Source organism: Prionailurus viverrinus, chromosome A2 (genome assembly GCF_022837055.1).
Source record: "Prionailurus viverrinus isolate Anna chromosome A2, UM_Priviv_1.0, whole genome shotgun sequence".
Taxonomy (NCBI): Eukaryota; Metazoa; Chordata; class Mammalia; order Carnivora; family Felidae; genus Prionailurus; species Prionailurus viverrinus.
This window is the reverse complement of record NC_062562.1, coordinates 62,869,557-62,893,656: the sequence shown is the minus strand read 5'-3', so window position 1 is coordinate 62,893,656 and position 24,100 is coordinate 62,869,557. Positions and strand designations below refer to the sequence as shown.

The 24,100-nt window shown below is 50.5% G+C and overlaps 1 protein-coding gene across 3 annotated transcripts in view; it reads right to left on the bottom strand.

Moving 5' to 3' along the window:
• Window positions 1-22,537, bottom strand: part of UPP1 (uridine phosphorylase 1) — a 28,844-nt gene extending 6,307 nt beyond the window's left edge. Inside the window, exons 1-4 of one of the 3 annotated variants that reach the window (XM_047849157.1) lie at window positions 22,457-22,537; window positions 16,414-16,487; window positions 6,467-6,531; window positions 1,665-1,782 (exon numbers count right to left, since the gene is read on the bottom strand). In XM_047849157.1, the coding sequence (XP_047705113.1) occupies window positions 1,665-1,782; window positions 6,467-6,510 (162 nt within the window). In that variant the 5' untranslated portion in view covers window positions 6,511-6,531; window positions 16,414-16,487; window positions 22,457-22,537. Of the gene's footprint in view, window positions 1-1,664; window positions 1,783-6,466; window positions 6,532-16,413; window positions 16,488-20,552; window positions 20,662-22,456 lie in introns of those variants that run through there. The other 2 variants (XM_047849155.1, XM_047849158.1) reach the window with 2 other exon arrangements.
• Between the last annotated feature and the right edge of the window lie 1,563 nt (window positions 22,538-24,100).

Sequence of the window (24,100 nt, the reverse complement as noted above, 5' to 3'; positions counted from 1 at the left end):
AGCCACTCTGGAAAACAGTATGGAGGGTCCTGAAAAAGTTAAAAATAGGGGGCACCTGGGTGACTCGGTGGGTGAAGGTTCCGGCTCTTGGTTTCAGCTCTGGTCATGATCTCACAGTTCATGAAATCGAGCCCCACTTTGGGCTCTGCGCTGACAGCATGGAGCCTGCTTGGGATTCTGTCTCTCCCTCTACCCATCCCCTGCTCAAACTCGCTTACTCTGTCTCTCTCTCTCTCTCTCAAAATAAATAAATAAATAAACTTTAAGAAAGATAAAAAAATAAAATTAAAAGTAGAAAAATCATATGACCCAATAATTCTACTACGGAGTATTTACCCAAAGAAAACAAAAACACTAATTCAAGAAGTTGTATACATCCTTATGTTTATGGCAGATTTATTTATAATAGCTATACATCGAAGCAACACAAGTGTCCATGGATAGATGAATGGATAAAGAAGATACAAATAAATGAATAAATGTGTGTGTGTGTGTGCACACGTGTGTGTGTGTGTCCACATACAATGGGATATTACTCAGCCATAAAAAAGAATGAGATTTGCCATTTGCAACAACATGGATGGAGCTAGAGAGTATAACACTAAGTGAAATAAGTCTGTCCAAAAAAGATAAATACCATATGATTTCACTCACATGTGGAATTTAGGAAACAAAGCTAACTGATTAAGAAAAAAGAGACCAACAACAAAAAAAAAAACAGACTTTAAGTACAGAGAACAAACTGGTGGTTACCAGAGGGGAGAGTGTAGGGGGGATAGGGGAAGAGGTAAGGAGGATTGAGAGGCACAGACTTTCGGGTACGAAATAAATGAGTCATGGAGATGAAAAGTATGGCATAGGGAATATACTCAACAGGATGGTAATAACATTGATGACAGATGATGATCACATTATCATGGCGAGCACTGAGAGATGTACAGAATTGTTGAGTCATGATACTGTGCACCTGAAACTAATTTAACACCATATGTTAATTATACCCCAATTAAGAAAATACTATTAGTTCTAAGTAACCAGAGAAAATACCTCTCATAAAAAAAAGAATACATGGGGAGTCATCTCATAGCTGGAAAGGAATACGGTGGCTGCTAAGACAGACCCGCGGAGAAGCAGGGAAATTTTGAGTCATTCATTGTTTTGATTTTGAATCTAAACATTAGTCCATCTTTACCCACAGGGATCAGACATTTCAAAAGTCCTGTGCCAGGATAAACCAACACTGAGGAACTCAGGACTCTGTGGGGGAAATGGGCTAGAAGTTGCATTCAGCCAAGTAAGCCATTAAAAGAACAAACATGCACTTTAAATTACAAGGAGACACGTGTAATTACTCGCTTATTCTCCCTTGTTCCTCTACAGAATGTTTTGTAACTCCTTTTCTCAGAGTGGAGCATTAGGAAATTTATTTTATATGGTTTCCATTACACAGTGAATTTATAAAAGATTATTTAGGCACCAATATGGCAGAACTTACAAGGTTTCCTTCATAAACTCATTAGTTTACATATTTTAAAAGCAACGGTTAGCAAAAATCTGAAGATATAACTTGATGAACTTGTCCTCTGTGCCCATGTCTACCAGTATCACCTATGACGAGACTGATGTTAAGACAAATCCCCAGAATCAACAGCCCTGCCTTTTACCTTCACATCTCCAAACATAGCAGGGAGATCATGCGTGCTGGTGCTGAGATGGAAGTGGTACAGGACATCTTCTTGCATTGTTGCTACATTTGGGTTGGTGGGTTGTACAAAGTGGCCACTGTCACAAAATAGAAAGGCGAAAGGTTTATAGAACACCAGCACCCAGTGGCCAAAGTGAGAACAGAAGCATCCTGTGTCAGTTGAGATGGGACACCCTAGCACCACAAATGTTCCCACCTGCCTGTGTCCGTTCTGCCCCCTTCTTCCCCACATCTCCTCCCCACACCCCGGGCCCCTGTTTGGAGGAGAATCACAAAGAACTCAGAAGAGCCAAGAAAATAAAAAGATCAAAGTGCTAAATCACCCTATAGAAAGTATAGCCAGTTGCTACCCAACCCAAGTTCATTCGACACCTGAACTTGGCTTTATTTTCAAAATAATACATTCACAGAGGAAATATGGATGGGAATAAAAGAAAAAAGAAAAAAAAGCTTCTTGTTCTCCCTTCCAGAGGTAACCTTTCCAATCTGTACGCCTTGGGTTTAATTTTTCTTATCTTATTGCATTAGCCAGTACCACTCCTGTACAATGTCCAACGGGAGGGATGAGAGAAGACATCTTTCCATTTTGGTTTTCTTTCCAGTGTGGCCACTTGAAAGTGTGTGTGGCTCACATTATTCTTTCTTTCTTTCTTTCTTTCTTTCTTTCTTTCTTTCTTTCTTTTTAACATTTTATTCATTTTTTGAGAGTGAGAGAGAGAGAAAGAGTGTGAGTGGGGGAGGGGCAGAGAGAGGGAGACACAGAATCCAAAGCCGATTCCAGGCTCTGAGCTCTGAGCTGTCAGCGCAGAGCCTGATGTGGGGCTTGAACTCACAAACTGTGAGATAATGACCTGAGGTGAAGCCGGCCGCTCAACCAACTGAGCCACCCAGGAGCCCCTCACATTATTATTTCTATCAGACAGCACACTGCCAGCCTAGAATAGGGGTCAGCAAACCTTTTTTCATAAAAGGCCATATAGTAAATATTTTGAGTTTCACAGGCCACATGGGCTCTGTCACAACTCAATCCTGATGTTGTCACGTGAAAGGGACCAGAGGCAAATGCAAATGTGTGTGGTTGTGTTCCAATAAAACTTTATTTACACAACCAGATGTGTAGGTCTAGACCACATCTCCAACTTGACAAGCTTAAACACGCCTCCTTTGACATCTGTGCCTGCCTGACTCCCAGAGGCCGCGGTGCTCCCCACCAAAGCCTGGCCTGTCGGGCACCAGGGGTGCGCAGACAGACATGGATCCCAGTGAGGGCATTCAGAAGCTTCTCATTCTTCCTTCCACGCCTGACCTTCTGCCCAGAACCCACTGATCTGTTTCCTCCTCAATTTAACTCTGTAAGAAACAAAAAACAAAAAACAAAAAAAAAACAGAAAGAGATGTAAGAGAAGAGGCTCTCAGCTGCCTGTGACTTGGAAATTCCACCACATGACTGCACGGGCTGGCTTGAGTCTCTCACACCCTGTAAACCAAGCCCATCAGAAAAAGTATGCTGCAGAACTCCTCCGGGGAGATGCTTTATGGGACTCAGGTCCCCAGCGCAGTGGCTGTTTCCTTGGGGGTGTGAGAGTTCGGGACATGTGCCCAATGTTTCAAAATCTAACTGAAAACACACATTTCCCTACCAAAGAGATGTGCTGGATAGCCATAATGCCAATAATGCAAAGCAGGCTCCAGGCTCCGAGCTGTCAGCACAGAGCCCAACGCGGGGCTCAAACCCACAGACTGCCGGATCGTGACCTAAGCTGAAGTTGGCCCGTCACTGTCTGAGCCACCAGGCACCCAACAAGCAAACATTTCTAAGAATTTTAACTCGATAAGCAAGCGATGGATGTCTTGCAACGTGAGTCGTACGTGGCACCGAATGACACATGATGACAACTGAGCCAATGGTCCTTCTCTCTCTCTCTCTGCGGGATTGTGGGCGATCGTCTCCCAGGCTCGGATGCTCGGTCTCAGGCTGTGGTGTTTGGCAGAAATCAGTGATTTTTCAGCACGTTGGAAGGTGCCCACAACTGGCACTGGTGTCTTTTCTGTCACTTCAAAGCACCTGTGGACAGTCCTTTGCTTTTCCAGACAAGAGTGAGCTTAGGAACGCTTTGCTTCATTCTAGCTCAGGCTGCCTGGGGACAGAGACCCTTTCCTCCGCTGCCTTATTACCAGTTACAGTAAATACAGTCTATAACGAGAGTTTATTGATACTGCACTATAGTCAACATCCGTGCGAGCGTATACAAGGGCCCCCATGCAGAAAAAGATCCCAGGGAACCAATAGACAGCAGTGATTCCATTAGTGATCGTGAAAGTCGTCCTACACAGTAACCCTCCTCTCTCGTCTCCCTCACACAAGCCACAAAGGCTTTCAAACAGGTTAATTTATTTTTCTATTCTGTATTTTCCTTATTATTGTGTATTATGTGACAGTATTGTAATCATTTTTACATGGATATTTTTGGATTTTGGAGCGAACCATCTGGCAAACCAAGGTTTGACTGTATTGATTTTGGCTTAGGGTGCAACAACACGGGTGATCTCCTGGGAGAGCAAGCTATCCATATGACTAAGTCATGAGTTCCTGTTTGCACCAATCACTCCGCCAGACCTGAAAAGTCACTGTAAGGCACTTTGTGCCCCAAGATGCCCAAAATCGAGTAAGGAAAACAGATGGGAGCAAACACAGCTACAGTATGGTAGTAACTGCGGTAAGACAGAGAAGGGCACAGCATTCAGGCCACGACAGTGTCTGTGGCCTGCGGGGCAGATCCAGCCGGAGTCTGATTGGGGTTTTGTAGGCACACGGCCTCACTCATCCGTTTACACTGTACCCACGGCTGCTATGAAAATTCTGACACCTTCACACGGTCATGGCGTCCTAAGGTCTTCTCACGACAACCGTCACTGATGACAGGATGGTTGCTACATGCCTTCGGGATGTTATGGTCACGGAGGACCAAGTAGAAGGGCTGAGCGGCAAGCGTCAGAACTGACAAAACAGGATGTGATTAAGACAAGTTTGCCACATTATTTCAAAATGGGAAACTTTTTTTTTCCCCTCTCTGATTCCAGGAAGAGAAGGAGAAGGAAACAGAGCATTACTATGAAGAACACCAATGCTTTTATATATTTTTCAATTCTTTATGTTTTTATTTATTTTTGAGAGAAAGAAAGAGACAGAGCATGAGCAGGGAAGGGACAGAGAGGGAGGGGACACAGAATCCAAAGCAGGCTCCAGGCTCCGAGCTGTCAGCACAGAGCCTGACGCGGGGCTCGAACCCACGAACTGTGAGATCATGACCGAGCCGAAGTCGGACGCTCAACCGGGGCTCAACCTGAGCCACCCGGGGACCCCCTGCAATGCTTTTAAAATAGATAAATTGGACAAGGACCATAATGAACCAGACCATGTCAGAACTTACTTTTTAAAAGATGTTAAAACAAATCAAAGACATTACTTGGAAAGCTCGTTCTCTCCTCGACATACAATTTCCAGTCACTTTATCTGGCTTTGTCACTTGACTCATTTAACAACTATTTGTGAAACACCTGCTCCGGAAAGGAAATGCAAAATGGATGCAAACTGGCTGATTCTACAAGCTGTCCAGGTGCCTCGGGACAGGTGCTCAGGGACTAGAAGAGGCGAGAAGGGAGTCTGGGGCGGCGGGGGGGGGGGGTAGGGAGAGCTCAGGGCAGCCAGCCAGATCCGACCCCAGCCACGCATCAGGCCCCGTTCTGGACACAGATACAAACGTTAGTACCTGGGAGGCACTTGGCTTTGCGGTAGAACTGATGTAACTAATAGTTCACGCATGGGGAGCCTGGGTGGCTCAGTCGGTTAAGCATCCAACTCTTGATTTCGGCTCAGGTCATGATCTCACGGTTTATGGGATCTGGTCCCACATCAGGCTGTCTGCTGTCAACATGGAGCCTGCTTGGGATTCTGTGTGTCTCCCTCTCTCTCTGCTCCTCCCCTGCTCACGCTCTCTCTCTCTCAACAATAAACATAAATTTTGAAAATCGAATAGCTCACACATAAAAACCTACTTCACACTCACGACTGCTGTGGAAGCTGGGTTCTATCAGTACCCTTCACCATATGGGCTCACTTCAACGTGAATGTTTTTCATAAAAGGCTGCACTCGTGAGCTGGCCTCGAGCTCCTGACACCACAGCCGCCTCGCGGTGGTGGGCAAGGACACACCAGTGAGGGAGCGCAAGCAGAGGGCAGGCCAGGGGCCACTCTGGCTGGGTCCTGTCCATGACCTTGAGCCCAGCTCCAGGGCTCCCCCAGGTAACCCCAGCAGAGGTGGGGGACACCAAGGGGAGCGAGGAAACCAAAATACTGTTGGATTCAAGCCCAGGCAGGAATCAGGATGAAAGCAAGAAACTCTCCCTTGGCCAGCAATGCACAAATAGACATAGAAGATGGGCTGTAAGGATCACCAGCTGGAATCACGGAAAACCGTAAAGAAAGTATTTACAATTCCGAACCCCGACAGGGCCAGGAGACAAGCAGGGGCCGTGTTTCGGAAGGGGCCCCACCAGAGCCGTTCTGAGCCCAGAGCTGCCCGCGTGGCCAACACCACGTGTCCCTGGCACCAGACGCCAGGGCTCTTGTCATCTCATCCCCAGTCTCTGTCACCAGAATCAAACGTGTTACCGTACGGTGGCTCTCGGAAAAACATGTGTCACACAGTAATCGCCATAAACGTAAGGATCTAACCAGCCTGCGGTCGGCCGGAGCCTTACTTGTGATTGTCACGTTTCTTTGTTTGGAGTCCCGAGGAAGCCATTCTCTCAGCCGGGGCAGGAGCCTAGGAGAAAACAACACAGAATGTTATTTAAAAGTTTTGGAGGGGGCGCCTGGGTGGCTCAGTGGGTTAAACATCTGACTTCAGCTCAGGTCATGATCTCGCAGTTTGTGGGTTTGAGCCCCCCATTGGGCTCTGTGCTGACAGCTCGGAGCCTGGAGCCTGCTTTGGATTCTGTGTCTCCCCATCTCTCTCTGCCCCTCCCCCACTCGTGCTCTGTCTCTGTCTCTCAATAATAAATAAACATTAAAAAAATAAGAATAAAAGGTTTTTTTTTTAATGTCTATTTAATTTTGAGAGACAGAGTGCAAGCAGGGGGCGGGGGGAGGGGGCGGGCAGAGAGAGAGACAGAGACAGAATCCGAAGCAGGCTCCAGGTTCTGAGCTGTCAGCACAGAGCCCGACATGGGGCTCGAACTCACGAGCTGTGAGATCATGACCTGAGCCGAAGTCAGATGCTCAACCAACTGAGCCACCCAGGTGCCCCCAGAATATTATTTAAAAATAGACTCAGGCATATAAGAGACTCTTAAGAGCTTATTTGGCAAAAATCTATTGGAACAAGGCAGCGTCAGACTAGAAGCTGTCAGGAAGGCCCCAGGAGAGAATTAAAGGGAGCAGGTACGGAAGGGGAGCCAGGACATGGTTGGTAGGCAGATCGAGTATAGCTTGTCCTCAGGGATTTGACTTGACACCCTCGAGGTGTTGACAGGCTCAACACCAGGTGTTGACTTGGGACCTGGGCATCAGATCTGACACCTCTGTCCAAGGCCTCCTTGTGTAATTAACTTAACAACAGCGAGTCCCCCCCCCACCCCACCCCACTCACCCCCACTGGAGGAACCCAGGGCACTCTGGCTCACTGGCCTGTGGAAGCCCAGTGCTGAAACTCTGTGCACACTCACATCAGGCCCCATGTGCGCTATGTGACCTGCAGGGTTGCTAATTTCCAAGGAGCTAGCAGAAATACACCGGAAGCCAAGTTGGGCGGGCATCACCTCTGGTTTCCCAGCCTGGCCCCACAGACCACTCCCGGCTGCCCACCCCTGTGGGATCTCAGGCGTCAGGGACAGCCCAGAAAGAGGGGTGGGGGTCGGGGGAGAGGTCTGAACTGTGGGATTTCCAGCACCTGCCAAGGAAGGGGAGAAGATCCGAAGCAGGCACAAGTCAACCCTGTCTTACTACCATCCTAAAGCCGGAGGAAGAAGAAACCACAGATGCGGCCGCGTTCAGTTCCTGGGGCTCGGCCTCTTGTTCCCCTCCCCCATCTCTCTGTCCACAGACGCAAGGCCCCGGGGCTACTTTCCTCTGCTCTCTCTACACCTGCCCTGTCTCCACCCCCTCCTTCTTATCTGTTTTACCTTCCTTTTCTCCTGATGCTCCCCTGCATTCTGCATCCTGAACCTATTAAAACCGGCTCCTTCAAAGTTCAGCCTTCTGAGGATATAAATGGACTCCCAGTTTCCTATGGTCCCTGGACTGAGGCTGAACTGGGGGCCAGAGTTAACGAGCTCTCCAACGTGGCCGGGGACCCCCATAGGTTTGCTGAAGAATTGCACGTAGTTATTCAAACTTTCCAACCTGGCTTCTCGGATTTGTATCAGCAGATCCACACACTGATTGCTGGGGCCAGCCCAAACACTGGATGAAGCCAGTCTGGTGGAAACATCCCGAGCAGGAGTTAGAGCAACACACACCCGAATTTTGGCAAGATGCTAGAACACTCACTCACTGGAGCAATTATAATGGCTTTTCCTAAGCCTGGTGACGGGAACAAGGTTGAGGCGTGTACACGAAAGCCTGATGAATCTGCTCATGGTTATGATGATGGACTCCAAACTGACTTTAAAGACATTCTGGTCTTCCCTTTAGCTATTGAGTCCACCCAGGCAGTATTTAATTCTCTGCTTATCAACAGTTATATCTCTGTTTATATCTCTGTTTATCAAAGATCCAGGATCTTTCCCTTCCAGTTAAAAGGGCCAGGCCGGAATGGGAAACTACGTCCCTTCCAAATTTAGTTATCCTGGCAAACCAGCTTGGTTGCACCCTAGCCAAGTCTCATTTCTGCTGTTATTACAAGCAACCAGGATATTGGAAAAAAAGACTGTTAACAAATTTAGGCGTTGTAGGTGCTTCTAGACCGCTAGCCAAACTTTTCAACGTCCTGTCGGCCCGTCGCTGGTAATCAGCTCGGAGAATCCACTCTCCAGACTGGGAATGAACCTCCGTCCTTACTGACACAGGACCTATACCCTCAGTGCCCAGCCCCACTGCCACCCGCCCAGAGCACCTGAACAGTTCAGTTAGTGAGGAGGGGTCTCTTACAACTCAACAGTTTCCCATCTCTGAACCTACTCTCTTTGAGACATACTGACTCTGCCTTCTGCCCCTACTCATTTATTGGGTTGAGACTTCTTAGAAAAGCATCATGCCAGAATTTCTTTTTCCCCAAAGGGGAAGATAGTTCTAGAACTTGACAGTAGTCATCAACATAGCCAACCAGGGGATTTAAATGACCCTTTGACATCTTTGATTTGCTCTGTCTCTGACAGGACCACAGCTGAGTCTGGGGACACTGGTAATTTGTCACGAATGGATCAGCTACCATCCCCTTTAGGGGCAAAATCTTTAACTGATATTGGCACAGTCCACAGAGGACCTGCCAATACGGCTCAAATAGATCCCTCAAAACCTGTCCTTAGAATAAGTCTATAGCCTATAAATGAAGAAGCCCTTCAGGGTGTCAAGCCCATAATAGAGAATTACAGGTCTCAGGGCCTCATTATGGCCGGTACTAGTCCCTGTAACACCCCTACTTTATCTGTGAGAAATCCCGATGGCCAAGGATGGAGGTTTGTTTGGGACCTCGAGGCAATCGATAAGACTGTTATCCCTCAAAACCCTTTTATTCCTAACCCCCATACATTCCCAACATCCATGTCCACTGAAAGCAACGTTTTCACGTTTTCATAGGTAACTGACCTATGTGGTGCATTTTTAGTGTTCCAGTTGATAAGGACAATCAGTATCTTTATTTTCTTTAAGTTTATTTATTTTGAGAGAGAGAGAGACAGACAGAGACAGAGAGAATCCCAAGCAGGCTCCACATTCTCAGTGCAGAGCCCGACATGGGACTTGATCCCACGAACCATGAGATCATGGACCTGGGCTGAAATCAAGTCAGACACTCGACCGACACAGCCCCCCAGGCACCCCTCCCTTTTTCCTCTCTGCATGTGAGAGGGAGGGGGATGCCCTGGGAGCCGCTCACCCAAAAACACGGAGACCACCATCACCCCATGGGGTGTTGTACCCAACAATTAGACCCTGTGACTCAGGGATATCCCCCTGGCCTCACAGCCATTCCTGCCACTGCCCTCTCAGTTAAGGCCACTGAAGAAATAGTCACAGGTGTTCCTCTAACCATCCCAGTGCCCCATGCAGGAGCCCTCCTAAGTTCTCCTGACGCTCAAGACTTTTCAGCCTGTCGCCTCACCTCCCGTGACATCATCCTGGTCACTGTTCCTCTTACAATGACTCTTTCTGGTTCCAGGATCCTTAAGCCTCTCACCCCTCTCCTCTCCATCAAGGATAAAATCACTCACAGTGGCCTCACATTGACAGATCACCTGTTGACTCCCGTGACAATTCACAGGAAACTGCTCTAGTCAATGCAGCCTTTCATGGTTTACTGATGGTCCTTATTCAAAGCATCAAATGTCACACTGGATGTGCTATACAACTCCCCTGAAGTCACCAAGACAGCACCTTCACCTCAGGCTCCTCTGTTTGGCCGACAGGCTGACTTATGTGCCCTAAATTGAGCTTCTGTTTTAGCCAAGGGCAAAACCACAAACATTTATGCGGACACTCAGTGTGCCTTTGGGGAAGCTCATGATTTCAGAAGGGAAACAACAGTTTTCTTACCTCCCATGAGGATAAGATTCAGAATGGCTCCAATGGGTGCCGGGGTGGCTCAGTTGGTTGAGTGACTGACTTCAGCTCAGGCCATGATCTCGTGGTTCACGAGTTCGAGCACCCCCGAGTCGGGCTCCACGCTGAACAGCTCAGAGCCTGGAGCCTGCTTTGGATTCTGTGTCTCCCTCCTCTACCCCTTCTCTCCCCCCCCACTCTCTCTCTAAAATAAATAAAAAATATTTTTTTAAAATGGCTCCTATGTCCAACATTTACTAGGTGCCATACTTTTTGCTGGGGGCTCTAGTTATTACTAAGGGTTCCAGGCATTTAGCCTCATCCCCCTGAAGGCCAAAGGAAACCACTTTGCTTATATTTCCACTGAAAATGCTGTGCTAAAGGAGACCAACAGCAGGACCCCAGTCATGGTCCAAAGATATGTTTTTCCAAATGACGGCCTGGAAAAATTGACCAGAGATGCCCAACAATGGGCCCCATAAAAGGAGAATCAATATTGGAAATCTGACAGTTGTTGGTCTGATAAAAAGAGAGAACTCAGGTGTGGACCAAAGAACAATGTGGCCATACCAGAAAGTTTTAAATTCCCAGTATTCACAACTGTACACACATTAAACCATTGGTCTACCGTGAAAGGATAGTGTTCATGAACCAATATGGCGGGAACTCTGCTTGTCCCACTGGCCAAAATACAATCCTGGGAAACACCCATACTGCCCAATGGACCGTTTGAGGTTTGGCAAATGGGTTTCGTGCAAATCCCTCCATCTCATGGATATAAATATGTTTTAGTCATGGATCATATGCTTTCTCTCTTATTGGAATGAAGTCTTGCCTTGTAGACAGACCCACACCTTTTCTGTGACTAAAATCCTATTAGAAAAGATTATCCCCTACCTGGGGATCCCCTCTTGAACCACGCAGTGACCAGGGAACCATGTTACTGGCCACGTGTTTCAGCAAGTCTGTGCTTCTTGGCTAGTTTCACACTTTATATCCGATTAAGCCCACCTGTTGCGGGTAACTGGTGGTTTTAAGGGAAACAGATATATACATACAGTTGAGCCCAGAACAACGTGGTGGGGGGGGGGGGGGTGCACTGGAAAATCCGCCTGGTGCTTCTGCCTTTTGATTCCTCAAAGACTTAACTGCTACTAATAGCCTACTATTGACTAGAAGCCTTCCTGAAAACATAAATGGTTGATGAACACACATTTTGTATGTTTTATGTAGTATATACTATACTCTTAAAGTTGGAGAAAAGAAAATGTCATTTAAAACATCATAAAGAAGAGAAAGCACAATTACAGTACTGTCTGTATTTATCCAAAAAAATCCACATGTACTTGGATCTGCACAGTTCAAACCCCTGCTATTCAAGGGTCGGCTGTAAGTGGTCTTCATCCAGTTTCCCAGAGTGGTGAACGCACTAAGGGGTCTATTGTTATGTTAATGAGGTGGCTTGGAAAGCGCCAGAAGGTGGAGGCTGGTTGCCAGGGAAACCAATCACGCTCTGTCAGCCCCACCTCCCACCTCAAGGGTCTGGAGGTTGAATCAATCACCAATGGCCAATGATTTCATCAGTCGTGTCCATGCATTGAAACCCCCATAAAATCCCAACAGGCCAGGGTCTGTGGAGATGGGGGGACAGCGGGCCCTGGGGCGGCAGGGAGCTCAGCACCCCCTCCCCAACCGCACCCTGGGCAGCTCTCCCTTCCCTCTGTTCCTGACTTAATCCTTTTGCAACAGACCAGCGATCTAGTGAGCGATCTGTCCCCCGAGTCCTGTGAGCGGCTCCGGCCAGTTCGCCAAACCCAGGGAGGGGTCGTGGGAGCCTTTGGTCTGTAGCTGGTGGGTCAGAACCCAGGTGACACGTGGACTGGTGTCTGGAGAGAGGAGGGGCCGTGCTGGGGGACCGGGCCCTCAGCCTGGAGGGTCTGACTGCCATCTCTGGGTAGGTGGTGTCAGAAGTGAGTTGAATTCTCTGACGCCCTGCTGTCATCAGAGAATTAGTGGCAGGAAACCCACGCACACGTCAGAATTGTAATCGGTGATCAGCATTTTAGCTCCTAATTCCAGGCATGCACAGTATTCATCAAACAGATTTATACAGACGGCTGGGCTTCCGCAGAAGTCTGGTTTCCAGGAAATGCAACCATCAGCAGGACCATGCAGAGACTGGCCCCAGGTGGCCCCGCTCCCCTCCCCTTAGGGCCCTCACTGCACTGAGAGAAGTGGGGCCTGGGGTCTTACATCTGTGTCCCCAGGGCCGATGTCAGTCAGTCAGGCAGTGTTCCCTGCCAGAGCAGTACATGCTCCCAGCAACGCGCCTCCCCCGAAACCCCCAACAACCTGCACCTTCCAAGATGCTAATTTTTCCTCTGCGGGTGGGAAGCTGGGCAGCACGCAGAGAATCGAAAGAGGAAGAGTTAGAAGTGCTTTCCCGGGAGGCGGCAGACAGAATCCAGAAACGGAAACCAAGCCGCAGAGAAAGCATCCTGTCCGGTCTTGCAGAGAAAGCGCCACTCCCACACCCGCTTGCTTTTCTCGCTTCGGAAACAGAGAGATCATCTCCCTGCCCCGTTCCAGACCTTTCGCCCTCCTGAGTCCACCCCGGGGCCTCTTCCCCTTGCACCCTTAGTGCCGGCAGGCCCCCCTTGCAGGCCGCGAGCCTCCCCAAGACTGACCCCTCTCCGTGCCCCCACCCGGCACACAGCAAAAGATTTAAGCAACTTGGTGCCAAGAAAACCGCAGACTTCGGTGACCCTTTGGCTGGAAAACCCCCTGCTAACTGAGGCTGCTGGCAGGCAGCATGGCTGTGTGTGCAGGGTTGTGTGTGTGTGTGGGGGGGGGGTCCTGGTGTTCCGACCAGAGACGCGTTTCACTCTCCAAAGCATACATTATACAGTCCCCCTGATGAGAGAGCATGGGGCAGGCTGGGGGCCAAACACAAGCTAACAGCACCCCTCCCCCTCCCCCCCCCCCCACCCGCCCGCCCAGGTGGGATATGTGATATTCCTTGCACTCTCCTGGCCGCCCAAGAACAGGAGAGAGGAAAGAAAGCAGATGGTTGACTGATAGAGATCACAGTCATGCAGGACAAGGGTCTCCTTCAGTATATGGAGAACTTAGTAAACTGCAAGAAAGAGGCAATCTCATCCAGAGCCTGATCTCCAGAAGCCTAGAGACTCCGTTTTCCGGAGCCCTAATATCACCCTCAAGTGGGAAAGGTGTTCAAGTGCTTGCCGTGGTGATGTGGGAAACTGAGGCTAATGAAACATCAAATCCCCTTACTGCCTACGGCTCACTGACCAGTCCTTGAAACCGGCACAGTGACCTCCTTCGAGGGGCTCAGCTGCCTCCACGATGACACTTTGCGGGGGACAGAAGGGAATCTCAGCTTCACATCACCCCACCTCGAGGACCCTGTAAGTCTCCTTCCTTTATCTCAACTGCCCCAGGACACACGCTGGCATCATGCTCCAGGCTTAGGGCCCCCGATATACACCCGAGGGGTCTCAGGACTGAGGTTTTACAAACGGTAATAAATGGCGTTTCCCTGGCCACAGCGACCCCCTGAAGGTCCTGGAAACCTTGCTTCCAAAATTCCTAAGAGACTTACTCTATCCCTGCCCCCTCCCAAGCTGAGGGTATGTGACGAGTTACCCATGACGACCCCAGTGCAGCTCCTGCTGCCAACGGGTTGCAGGATTTTATTTTTTACCTCAACACCTAGTGTAAGGGTTAAATTGTAGTGTAGGGCTAACCTATAGCTTGAGAGATAACAGCTTTGTGTTGACACTATAGCTTGAGAAATAACAGCTTTGTTTTGACACTGAAGGTTAAGAGATAACAGCCTTGCTTTACTCTTGTAAATTACGCTTCATACTCTCGTAAGTTAGGCTTCACCAATTAAGGAAACAAAAGTTCAAAGAAAAGAGCATCAGAGGCAGGGTCAAGGAGATCAACTGGTTGCGACTTAACGGCAGAAAGTCTAAAATAATCACCCCATCCGGGAACTGTTTCCACCTCATCTGGAAGCTATTTCTTTTTTCTGTTCCCAGGTGATGATAAAATGAGGTGGTCGGCTATAAAAACCATGTACCACTCTGATCAAAAGTGTTGGTCCTGATCGGTCGGCCTTGCCTCTCATTGCAATAAACTTTGTTGTGACTGTCACTGGTGCCCACAGCATTCTGTTTTAGGAGTCGTGTGGATGCAACACCAGGATTTGTGGTCTCCCCACTTGGAAGAAGGAAGGGGTGGACACAGAGTGAGCAGGTACAAGGTTATTAGAGCATCAGATCTGGAAGGAAGAATACTGGGGAAGCTCTCTTTACAGAGAGGGGGCGCTCAGAGGGAATGCCCGTGACTAGACGCAAGGCTCCTTGTTTTAGGAGGTTCTGGTCAGCATCCCCTTCTCTTCCCCCTGGATCCTCCTCAGGTCCCACCCTTACTGGCTGGACAACTCCAGGTGCTGGGTGGTCCCTTCCCGATGGGCTCGACTCCATTGTGCGAGGGGTCAGACTGGTCATACTGTTGCCCGTATACACAAGTTTTAGGGTTTAGTTAGGTATTTTCACTGTCAGATTCCTGAGAGGAACCTGAGGGGGAGTAGGTGACGTCTGTTACATTCTTAAGTGGGACTCTACTCCCCAAGGGGGTTGCTGTGGTCAACCGCTCCCAGCTCCCAGCATTGTTCCAAAATACATGCTTTTGCCACCCAGGGACCTCAGGTCCTTTCTCTATTTTATCCTATTTTTCCCTATTATACAGGGGTCCTGTCTGTGCGCTTTAATAAAATCACCTTTTTAAAAAATTTTTTTTAACATTTATTTATTTTTGAGACAGAGAGAGACAGAGCATGAATGGGGGAGGGTCAGAGAGAGAGGGAGACACAGAATCCGAAACAGGCTCCAGGCTCTGAGCTGTCAGCACAGAGCCCAACGCGGGGCTCGAACTCACAGACCACGAGATCATGACCTGAGCCGAAGTCGGATGCTTAACCAACTGAGCCCCCAGGAGCCCCTAAAATCACCTTTTTGCACCAAAGACATCTTCAATAATTCTTTCTTGGCTCCAAATCCCCACCATCACCCCAAAACCCCATCACCTCTGATAAGGGAGCATTAAGTCAAGCTAACACACACCCTCCCCCACCAGGTGGGATGTGTGTGACATTCCTCAGGCACCCTGGCTGCCAAAGGACACAGGAAAGGAAAGAAAACAAACGGTTAACCGATAGAGACCACAGTCCTACAGCATGTGCGTCTCCAAGAGTTTACAAATATCTTAGGAAATTACAAGAAAAAGGCAATCTTACCCATAGCCTCATCTCCAGAAACCTACAAACTCATTCCCGGAGCCCCAGCATCACCCTCCCCTCTGTAGTGATGTGGGGAACACAGGCAGAAGGAAATGGCAGGTAACGTTAAATGTCTTCATAACCTGCAGCCCATTGACAGATACTTGAGGCAAGTACAGAGCAGCACGTTTCTCCAGAAACACCTGCCCGTGTCACGTTGCCTTCCTAGAGGGAAAACAGCCATAGCCAGACAGTAGCACGGCCTCCAGGATCCTGTGGGTCCTCTTCAGCACATCAAAGTCCTTCTGGAGGCCTCCCTTTGCCTTTCCCTCCCCCAACTCCACAGTATAGAACCAGTCTCTCCTCCCAAGCCCAGCACAGCTCTCTCTGCCCTCGGGTCCTGTCCCCGTGCTTTAATAAACCACCTTTTTGCACCAAAAATGTCTTCAAGAATTCTTTCTTGGCCGCCAGCTCTGAATCCCCATCACTCCAAAACCACATCACCCCCACCTGCCCACAGAAAGGTCAAAGCCAGGAGGAGGTAAAGGAGGTGTCTCACTTCCCAAGATCTTTCTCCCTAGACCAGGCAGAGCAGAGGGTGGAAACCAGGAGCCAATCCACCCCTGGGGGCAGCTCCCCACTCACCTGGATTCTTCCAGCCGCAGCAGGTGAACGGACAGGTGAACAGGCAGCGTGGGGAGCAGGTGTAAAAGAAAACCCTGGCGAAGAGTAAGAAAGAGGGAATCACTATTCGGACTCAGCACTACGTTTGCATTTTGAAGGAAGTTTTCAAGTTGGAAGAAAACACACAAAGCTACATTATGTTTTCCGACCTTCAAAGGAATCAGGAAACAGGACTAGTCCCTGAGTGTCGTTGAGGCCAGGCTCAGCCCAGTGGGGGTTCAGGGTATTCTAGAAAAGGAGGCACCCCTGTGCCAGGGCCCCTACCATCAGCATCCACCACGTGCATTCAACTGCAGCTCACGACGTAAAACCCAGACAGAAGGGCTCCCCAGGACCCTGTCTTGGGCACAAGAGGGAGCACCAGGGGAAGTGTCAGATGCACTGATTTTCAAGCACCGCCCACCCACCCCCACCCCCGGTGCGGTTTCATAAGGAGAGGTCACTCATCAACTCAGCGAAGATTTCCGATGACCGCTTTTTACATCATTTTGCTGATTTAAAATCGTCGTGCACCCTGGACATTTTCCCTCCCACCGAGAATAGGTATGGCACATTCCCAGCAACACACACTGGTGGTATACAATGGGACCTTTCCAGTCTGGGCAACTCAGAATGAACGCGACACTTCCTGTTTCTCGCGGGACTGAGAAAAGTCAGCTTGCAAAACCCAGTGACTGATGTAGCCCACTGTTGGCTGCACTGTCCCCCCTGCTCGCCATGAAAGGGCTCTGCCCCCCTCCTCAGTGGCCACTGCAGAGCAGGGTGAATTTAGGTGCTCGCCTGGTGCTTTCAGGTCACTTCACGTGTTTAGTCACAGAGTTAAGAAAGGCACGAACTATCTGTGAGGTACCAGAAAGGGCTAAGCATGGCAGGCAGGGGTCACTTGACTTGGGGCCAGGTCAGAGGCCAAGTGCTCAGGCGGTGAATCCATAAAAAACTTGAGCAGCACCTGGACGTGGCTGGGGACTCCTGAAAGGTTTGGAGGGGGCAATGACGGAGATGTGTCTTTGTGAAAGGGTCCAGAGGAAGCCACTGTCACATAACAATTATTCCCACCTGAAGACATAGGAGTTTCTGAAATCCCTTGTCTGCCTAAAAGTGGAGCCTCCTAGAAGAACTCAATTGTCATGAATTAGGTCCTAGGGAGCAATGCCAACTCTTCTTTGAAAACCAAAACCAAAACCAAAACAAAAACACAAAAAGACACTCTCACTATCTTATCTCCCATCTATCCACTTATCTTTCCAAAGTCCTTTGTTTCCCTAAGTGCCCCTTCTGCACCTCCCCAGAAGTCCTCTGTTCTCCCAGAAGTGTCCTTCTGCCCCCTCTATGCCCTATGAAGATGGTAAATAAACCCCCCAATTTTTTTAAGTAGACTTCATGCCCAGCACGATGAGGGGCTCAAACTTACAACCCTGAGATCAAGACCTGAGCTGATGTCAGGAGTCAGACGCTTCAATGACTGAGCCACCAGGCACCCCCAAATTCTAACCACCTCTTGAGCCACATTTTTCTGTTAACTCCCATGTGCATACATAACTAAAAATCCATCTTTTCTCCCACTAGTCTGTCTTGTCATTTTGATTTGCAGTCCCCCAAGACACTACCTAAGAGGATAGAAGTTTTTCCTCCCCGACACATGATTCCAGCAGAGTTGGATGGAGGGACACAGAACATGAGCAGAGACATGTTAAGAACAGAAAGGCAGGGTATGTTCTGGATCCAGGAGATGAAATCGTAAGGGCTGACTGGAAGGATGAGGCTTCAAGGGGTGCCTGTGTCGAGCTAAGATGACAGGGAAGGACCCAGTGTCACTTACTAGGCATGGGGCTAAGCTGGCTGTTTCCCATGACACCCTTTGGTTCTACACAAGGTGGCTGTGGGCATCACCCCACGTGGGAAATGAAGCTTGAGTTGTTTTCACAAGCAGGTTTGAAAAGTGAGAGATGAGGCTAGCTGGGGGGAAACAGGGCAGGTGGGAATTCGGGGCCCAAGTCACATCCCCGGAACCAACAACTGAGGGAAGTCCCAGACACGAGAGGGACATCAGGGTAGGGAGGGAATGACCATGGCCACGTCCTATCCCTGCGGAAGGAAGCACTGATTCAAAATAGTCTTTCAAAAGTCTAATCTTCCCCGGGCGCCTGGGTAGCTCAGGCGGTTAAGCATCCGGCTCAGGTCGTGATTTCATAGTTCATAGGTTTGAGCCCTGCATTGGGCTCTGCGCTGACAGTGCGGAGGCTGCTTGGGATTCTCTCTCTCTCTCTCTGCCCCTCTCCTACTCATGCTCTCTGTCTCAAAATAAATAAGCATTAAAAAAAAGTGTAATCTTCCAACATTATCGGCACTGGACGACGGTTGTGACACTTTATGTCCCTTCGTCCTGAGGAATGGAGCTTCTGTGGAGAGCAGACAGCAGACACCCATTCCAAAGCCCAGCCAACAACTCAGCAGGTGAGGTCAGGCCGGAGGCTACTTGAGGCACTGTACCTTCTGGCTTCGTACCAGGATACTCAAACTTCACACCAAGGCCAGGATACATCCTGCTTCCTGAAGAGAAGACTCCCCTTACCTCCCCAGGACCCCACGGTCTTCTCTACGCCAGGGGAGCGGTCTTCTCTACGCCAGGGGAGCGTTTCCCTGGATTCCTGGCCCCAAGGTTCAGCCTCCCAGAGAAATTGGAACCTGGTTCCGGCTCTCAGGATCCTTTGCTGTGAGCGTCTGGGGTCTCCCCACTACCTGTCGCCAGATCCAACCCGTAAAAAGAAAAACCCACAAAAAACCCTGTAGTTGTGTTTGGTTTTCTTTTCTGTTCTTTTTCAGTTTTAACCATCAAACTAAAAATCAGATAGGTGGGTTACTCTGTGTAAATAACTTGGTGTGTATAAATGTTTATGAAACTCTTTTGAATGAACATAGAGAGCAAATGTGTGTGAGTGTTCGTGTGTGTGTGTGTGAGTGTTCGTGTGTGTGTGTGTGTGTGTGTGTGTGTGTGTGTGTGTGTATGGGAGAGAGAGAGGGAGGAAAATGAACAGTGTTTATCTTCAGGGAGTAGGAAATGCTGAAAGTTTCATTTTGTTTTATATTTGTGAGGTTTTTCATATTATTATTTTTATTTAAGTAATCTCTACACCCAACCTGGGGCTCAAACTCACTCACAAACTCCAAGGTCAAGAGCTACTCGCTCGGCTGACTGAGCCAGCCAGGTGCCCCTATTTGTGTTTTTTTTTTAAACACTGAGTTTGTATTAATCTTATGATCAGTAAAGATAACAAAAGAAGTCCACTTGGACAAAAGCCCATGGGAAAAATTCATTTTTTTTTTTTAACTAAAATGTTACTGGGGTGCCCACCATCGTAGAAAGTCCTGGGACTGCGAATGTGATTTGTTGGATCATGAGGCTTATGCAGAGAGAGAACTAGTAGGTCAACCTGGCCTCCAAAGAGGGGAGAAAAAGGGCAGAAGGATGGAACATTAGGGGACTTAGGCCTGGTTCAGTGAGAGGTGACAGTGAGAGGACAGCAGCCTTAAAGGGTGGGGCAGGGTGTGAAAATCCTTTTAGGGGTTTAAGATTTAGACTTTCATTCTGGTTCAGGGAGATCACTAATCCTTTAAAGGCCGAGTTTACAGCCAAGGAAAGCAACCAAAGGTGTCTTTAACCCTGAAGACACCAGGAGGGTGGAATGAGCTAGAGGGGCCAGGCCTCACTGGGCAGGGCAGGGCAGAGTAGAAAAGGACAAAGGGACAGGGAAGTAGCAGAGGGAAAGGGGGGCCGGGAAGGACACCACAGCCTGAAGAGTGCCTCAGGGGCCTTCCAGGATATTTCCTGTTCTCCGAATTTCAGAATTTCTGGGTCACCCCTCATGGAGGGCAGCAGCCTGATGTGGGGTTGACTTCTGGCATGGGCGGCCAGGAGGCTGCCACCTGTGACATTGGGTCAGCCGGCCAATTGGGTCACCTGGCCAACCCCTGACCAAGAAGAGAGACAGACCTGTGGTCCCCGCTGTGGGCGTTTCTAGGTCCCAGGACAGTTTACCATAGACACAAATTGTGAAAGGACCCGCACGCAGGGACCAATTCTACGTCCTCTAATTTTTTACCGTGGTTTCTCTTTAGATCTGCAGGACAACTAGAGGTCAGTATTTCATGCTGCAACACTTGTTCAACACTGGTTTCAGGCATACTTCTGGCCATCGAGACTCTGAAAGTTTAGTAAGAAAGAAAGAAAGAAAAAAAAGGGGGAACAGTCCCAAAACAGACTCACTTGCCCCAGGACAGCAAACCAAGACTCAGATATCTGTTAAATCAAAACCAAATGGAGACCAGCCTTAAAAATTCCGAGCAGAGAAAAAGGTTAGTCATACGAAGTTTGAGTTTGCAAGACCGACCCCGCCCCCCCCCCCCCCCCCCCGCCCCCCGGCCACTTCCTGCCTACGCCTCTGGAAATGCAGAGCAAGATTCCCACTCTTTCCCAATGTCAGTATGAGGCAACCACGGACCAATTCCCCACCATTTAAGAACTTTCTAATATTGCAGCCAAGCGCTGCGAAGACGAGCCACCGCCTTCCCACTCGAACTCTGGCATGGCGATGACCGTAGACCTGTGAGTCCTATCCTATGCTCTGGTTCCAGTGCTCCCTGCTTGCAAACGGTCTCTTGGCGTGTGCCCAAAAACTTTTACTAATTGCTACTCTGGTGAATCATTGGTTTTATTCTGTTATTTCTGAACTTTTGACAGTTCTAACCTATCAACCTCTCAGGAATCTGACCTTTAACCAGCCCACCTGCAATTACCTGGTCTCCATAGTGAGAGACTCCGGCCCTACCCCCAAAGCAAGGTGACCTTGGGGGAAGGATCCTTTCCTTGTATAATAAGGTTTGTCTTGTCCAGTCCCCTCCCTCTTCCCTCACCCTTATGCCCCCTCACCCCCCATTTCTGCCTATAAAAGTCTTCCTCTTGTGCAATTCCTGGGAGCTCCTTTCCGCTTGCTGGATGGGACGCTGCAGCGTCGGTAACCAAATACAGCCAATGAGATCTTCAAACCCACTCAGTGGAATTGTAGTTTTTAACAGTAAAAATCATTCTCCAAAAGGTAACTTTACTTAACCACTAAACAAAAAGTGGGGGGGGGGGTTCTGGGTGTTCTCTGGTTTGAGCTGTGGAGAAGCCGGTCCCTGCCCCGCCCGCCTCCACCTAGAGGTCACACCTGCTGCGTCTCGGGTCTTGGGAAAAAGGCGGCGGTGGCAGGGTCAGGAAGCACACCCCTCTCCCACCCCACCCCCGCACGCTCTGAGCGCTCTCCCTGTGCACCCTGCTCCCAAGTGCACCCCCATCCCCTCTCCCAGAACATTCTCCCCATGCACCCACTGAGTGCTCTCAGCATCCTCCGGGACTGTACCTCCTCCCGGCACGCCTGCTCATCCGCCCGCCGCACGCGCTGCTCCCCGGTTCCCCGCCCCGCACACTCCTCTCCCTGCACCTGCTCCCCACCCCTGGTCATCCGCCCCGCGCGCCCTCACCGTATACTCCGCTCCTCCTGAAACCTGTTCTCCTCGGACCCCGTGCCCTGCTTCCGGCGCGCCCTGCTCATCCGCCCCACGCGCGCGATGTTCCCCGGTCCCCCGCCCCGCACACTCCTCTCCCTGCACCTGCTTTCCACCTCTGCTCATCCGCCCCGCGCGCCCCGTTAGCAGTGCACCCTCCCCGTACTCCGCTCCCCGAAACCTGTTCTCCCCGGACCCGGTGCTCTGTTCCCCGCACGCTCTGCCCATCGGCCCCGCGCGGGCGCTGCTCCCCGGGCCCCCTCCCCGCACCCCCTCACCGTACACTCCTCTCCCCGCCCCTGCTCCCCACCTCTGCTCACCCTCCCCGTGCTCCCCCTCTTCTCCGAGTACTCCCGTTGCGCACACCCCGCTCCGCGCACATCCTTCCCAGCCCACGGCAGGTGACAGGGAAGCCTGGCTCCGGAAAGCAGATCCCCGAACCCCGGCGGGGACCACTCACCGAAGCGGGGACCCGCAGCGTCAGTTTCGGATCTAAGTTTGAGCGCTGAGCCTGGGTCATCGCCCCGCCGCTGCCCCCTCCCCGCCCCGTTCCGGGAAGGCTGCCCCCAACTCCGCCCAAAGTTGTTTCCTCCTATGGCGGGTGAGGTGGTGAGTCACCGGAGACATCCCGGTTACTCATTAAGCCTCTCTGCCGTGAAGATAACCCCTTGTCAATCTTGAAGAGCAAACAGCAGAGGTTATCCAGCGGCAAATGGGCTTGTGCCAGAAGGGGCAGACCAATTACCAGTGCGGCAAGCAAACTATGCCCACGGAGCAAACCCGAACTCAGAATCCGCTCCCAGAGGACGCGGGGTGGGAGGGGCTGCTTTGAAGGAACGTTCACTGGAGGGAAATGAGAGGCAGGTGGCCTTTCCTCAGCTGCAGGTGATGGAGGTGGAGGTGGGCTCTCATTGGCTGGCGGCTGTTGCCAGGTAGAGAGGAAATCTTCATTCTTCCTTCCGCGGACTCTGCAGGATGCGGCCAGTGGTCCTGACCTCCGTGGAGGAGCCCAGGTCTGTAGGGGTTGCCCCACCCCCAGCTCCAAAGCCACCAGAGAGAAGTAACACGCGGAACCAGCCCTGGGTGGGGTGGTGTCAGGAAACGGGGGCGGGGGGTGCCCGGGCCATGTCCGCTGTGGTCCGTTAATCTCTCCAGTCCCTGATCTGGATTTTCTTCTGAGACTCTGGGTTGTGGGAGCTCGCTAGTAACTGGGCAAAGCCAGGAGATGCTGGCGCAAGAAAGGAAATGACTCATTCGGTCGGCAGCCTAGACTGCAAGGCCTGGCAGCCGCCAAGACTGCAGGCTGACCCGAGCTGCCCTGCAGGTGGCCTGCACAAGCATCCAGCGCCCGAGAGCTCGGTGCCTGAGGATCTCTGGCGCAGAGCACAGCCGTGGCCCGATGACCACGCTGCACCTGACCTGGAAAATCAAATACCCAGGACATATGTGTCAAGGGAACGCCCAGTTAATGCAACAGACCAGAAACGAGATTGTGACCATCTCTAAACCACACCTGAAAGCCCCGCCCACCGCGAGGCCACCCCCGGGCGCCTCCGAGCGGCGCTGCTACAGGCCAAGATGCCAAGGACACACAGGCCAGCCCCGAGGGCCTTGGACTTGTGCACAGAAGTGCTCTGAGCAGCCTCTCCCTGAAGCAGTCATGCCGCAAAGCCCACTGACGACGAATGACACCCACTCCTGGCGGACTGGCCAAGGAGTCATTCCACACCACTCAAAGTCCCCCACAAGGAGCTGAGAATGTTGCAGAACCATTTGTGGAGGCTGGCTTTTGCTGTTGGGTACCACTTCCCAGGTGCAAGTGCCAGCCACCCTTCCTCCCATCGCAGCGGCTCTCCAGCATCCTAGAGCGCTCAGAGGGTAGAAACCTCAGAGAAGGGAGAATGGTGTTCTTCAGACAGCCGGCAGGCCCCACGGCAGGCCGTGGAACAGTGTCGTGGATCACAGCCAGCATTCTGATTGTCGATGGGGAAGAATGGAGAAGAAAAGCATCTCCACTCCCGCGGGGAGGAGGCAGGTACCTCTGTGTCGCACAGTGTGGCCCCCAGAACATTTGTAGGTGGCCCCGGACACCAGCTGGATGCCA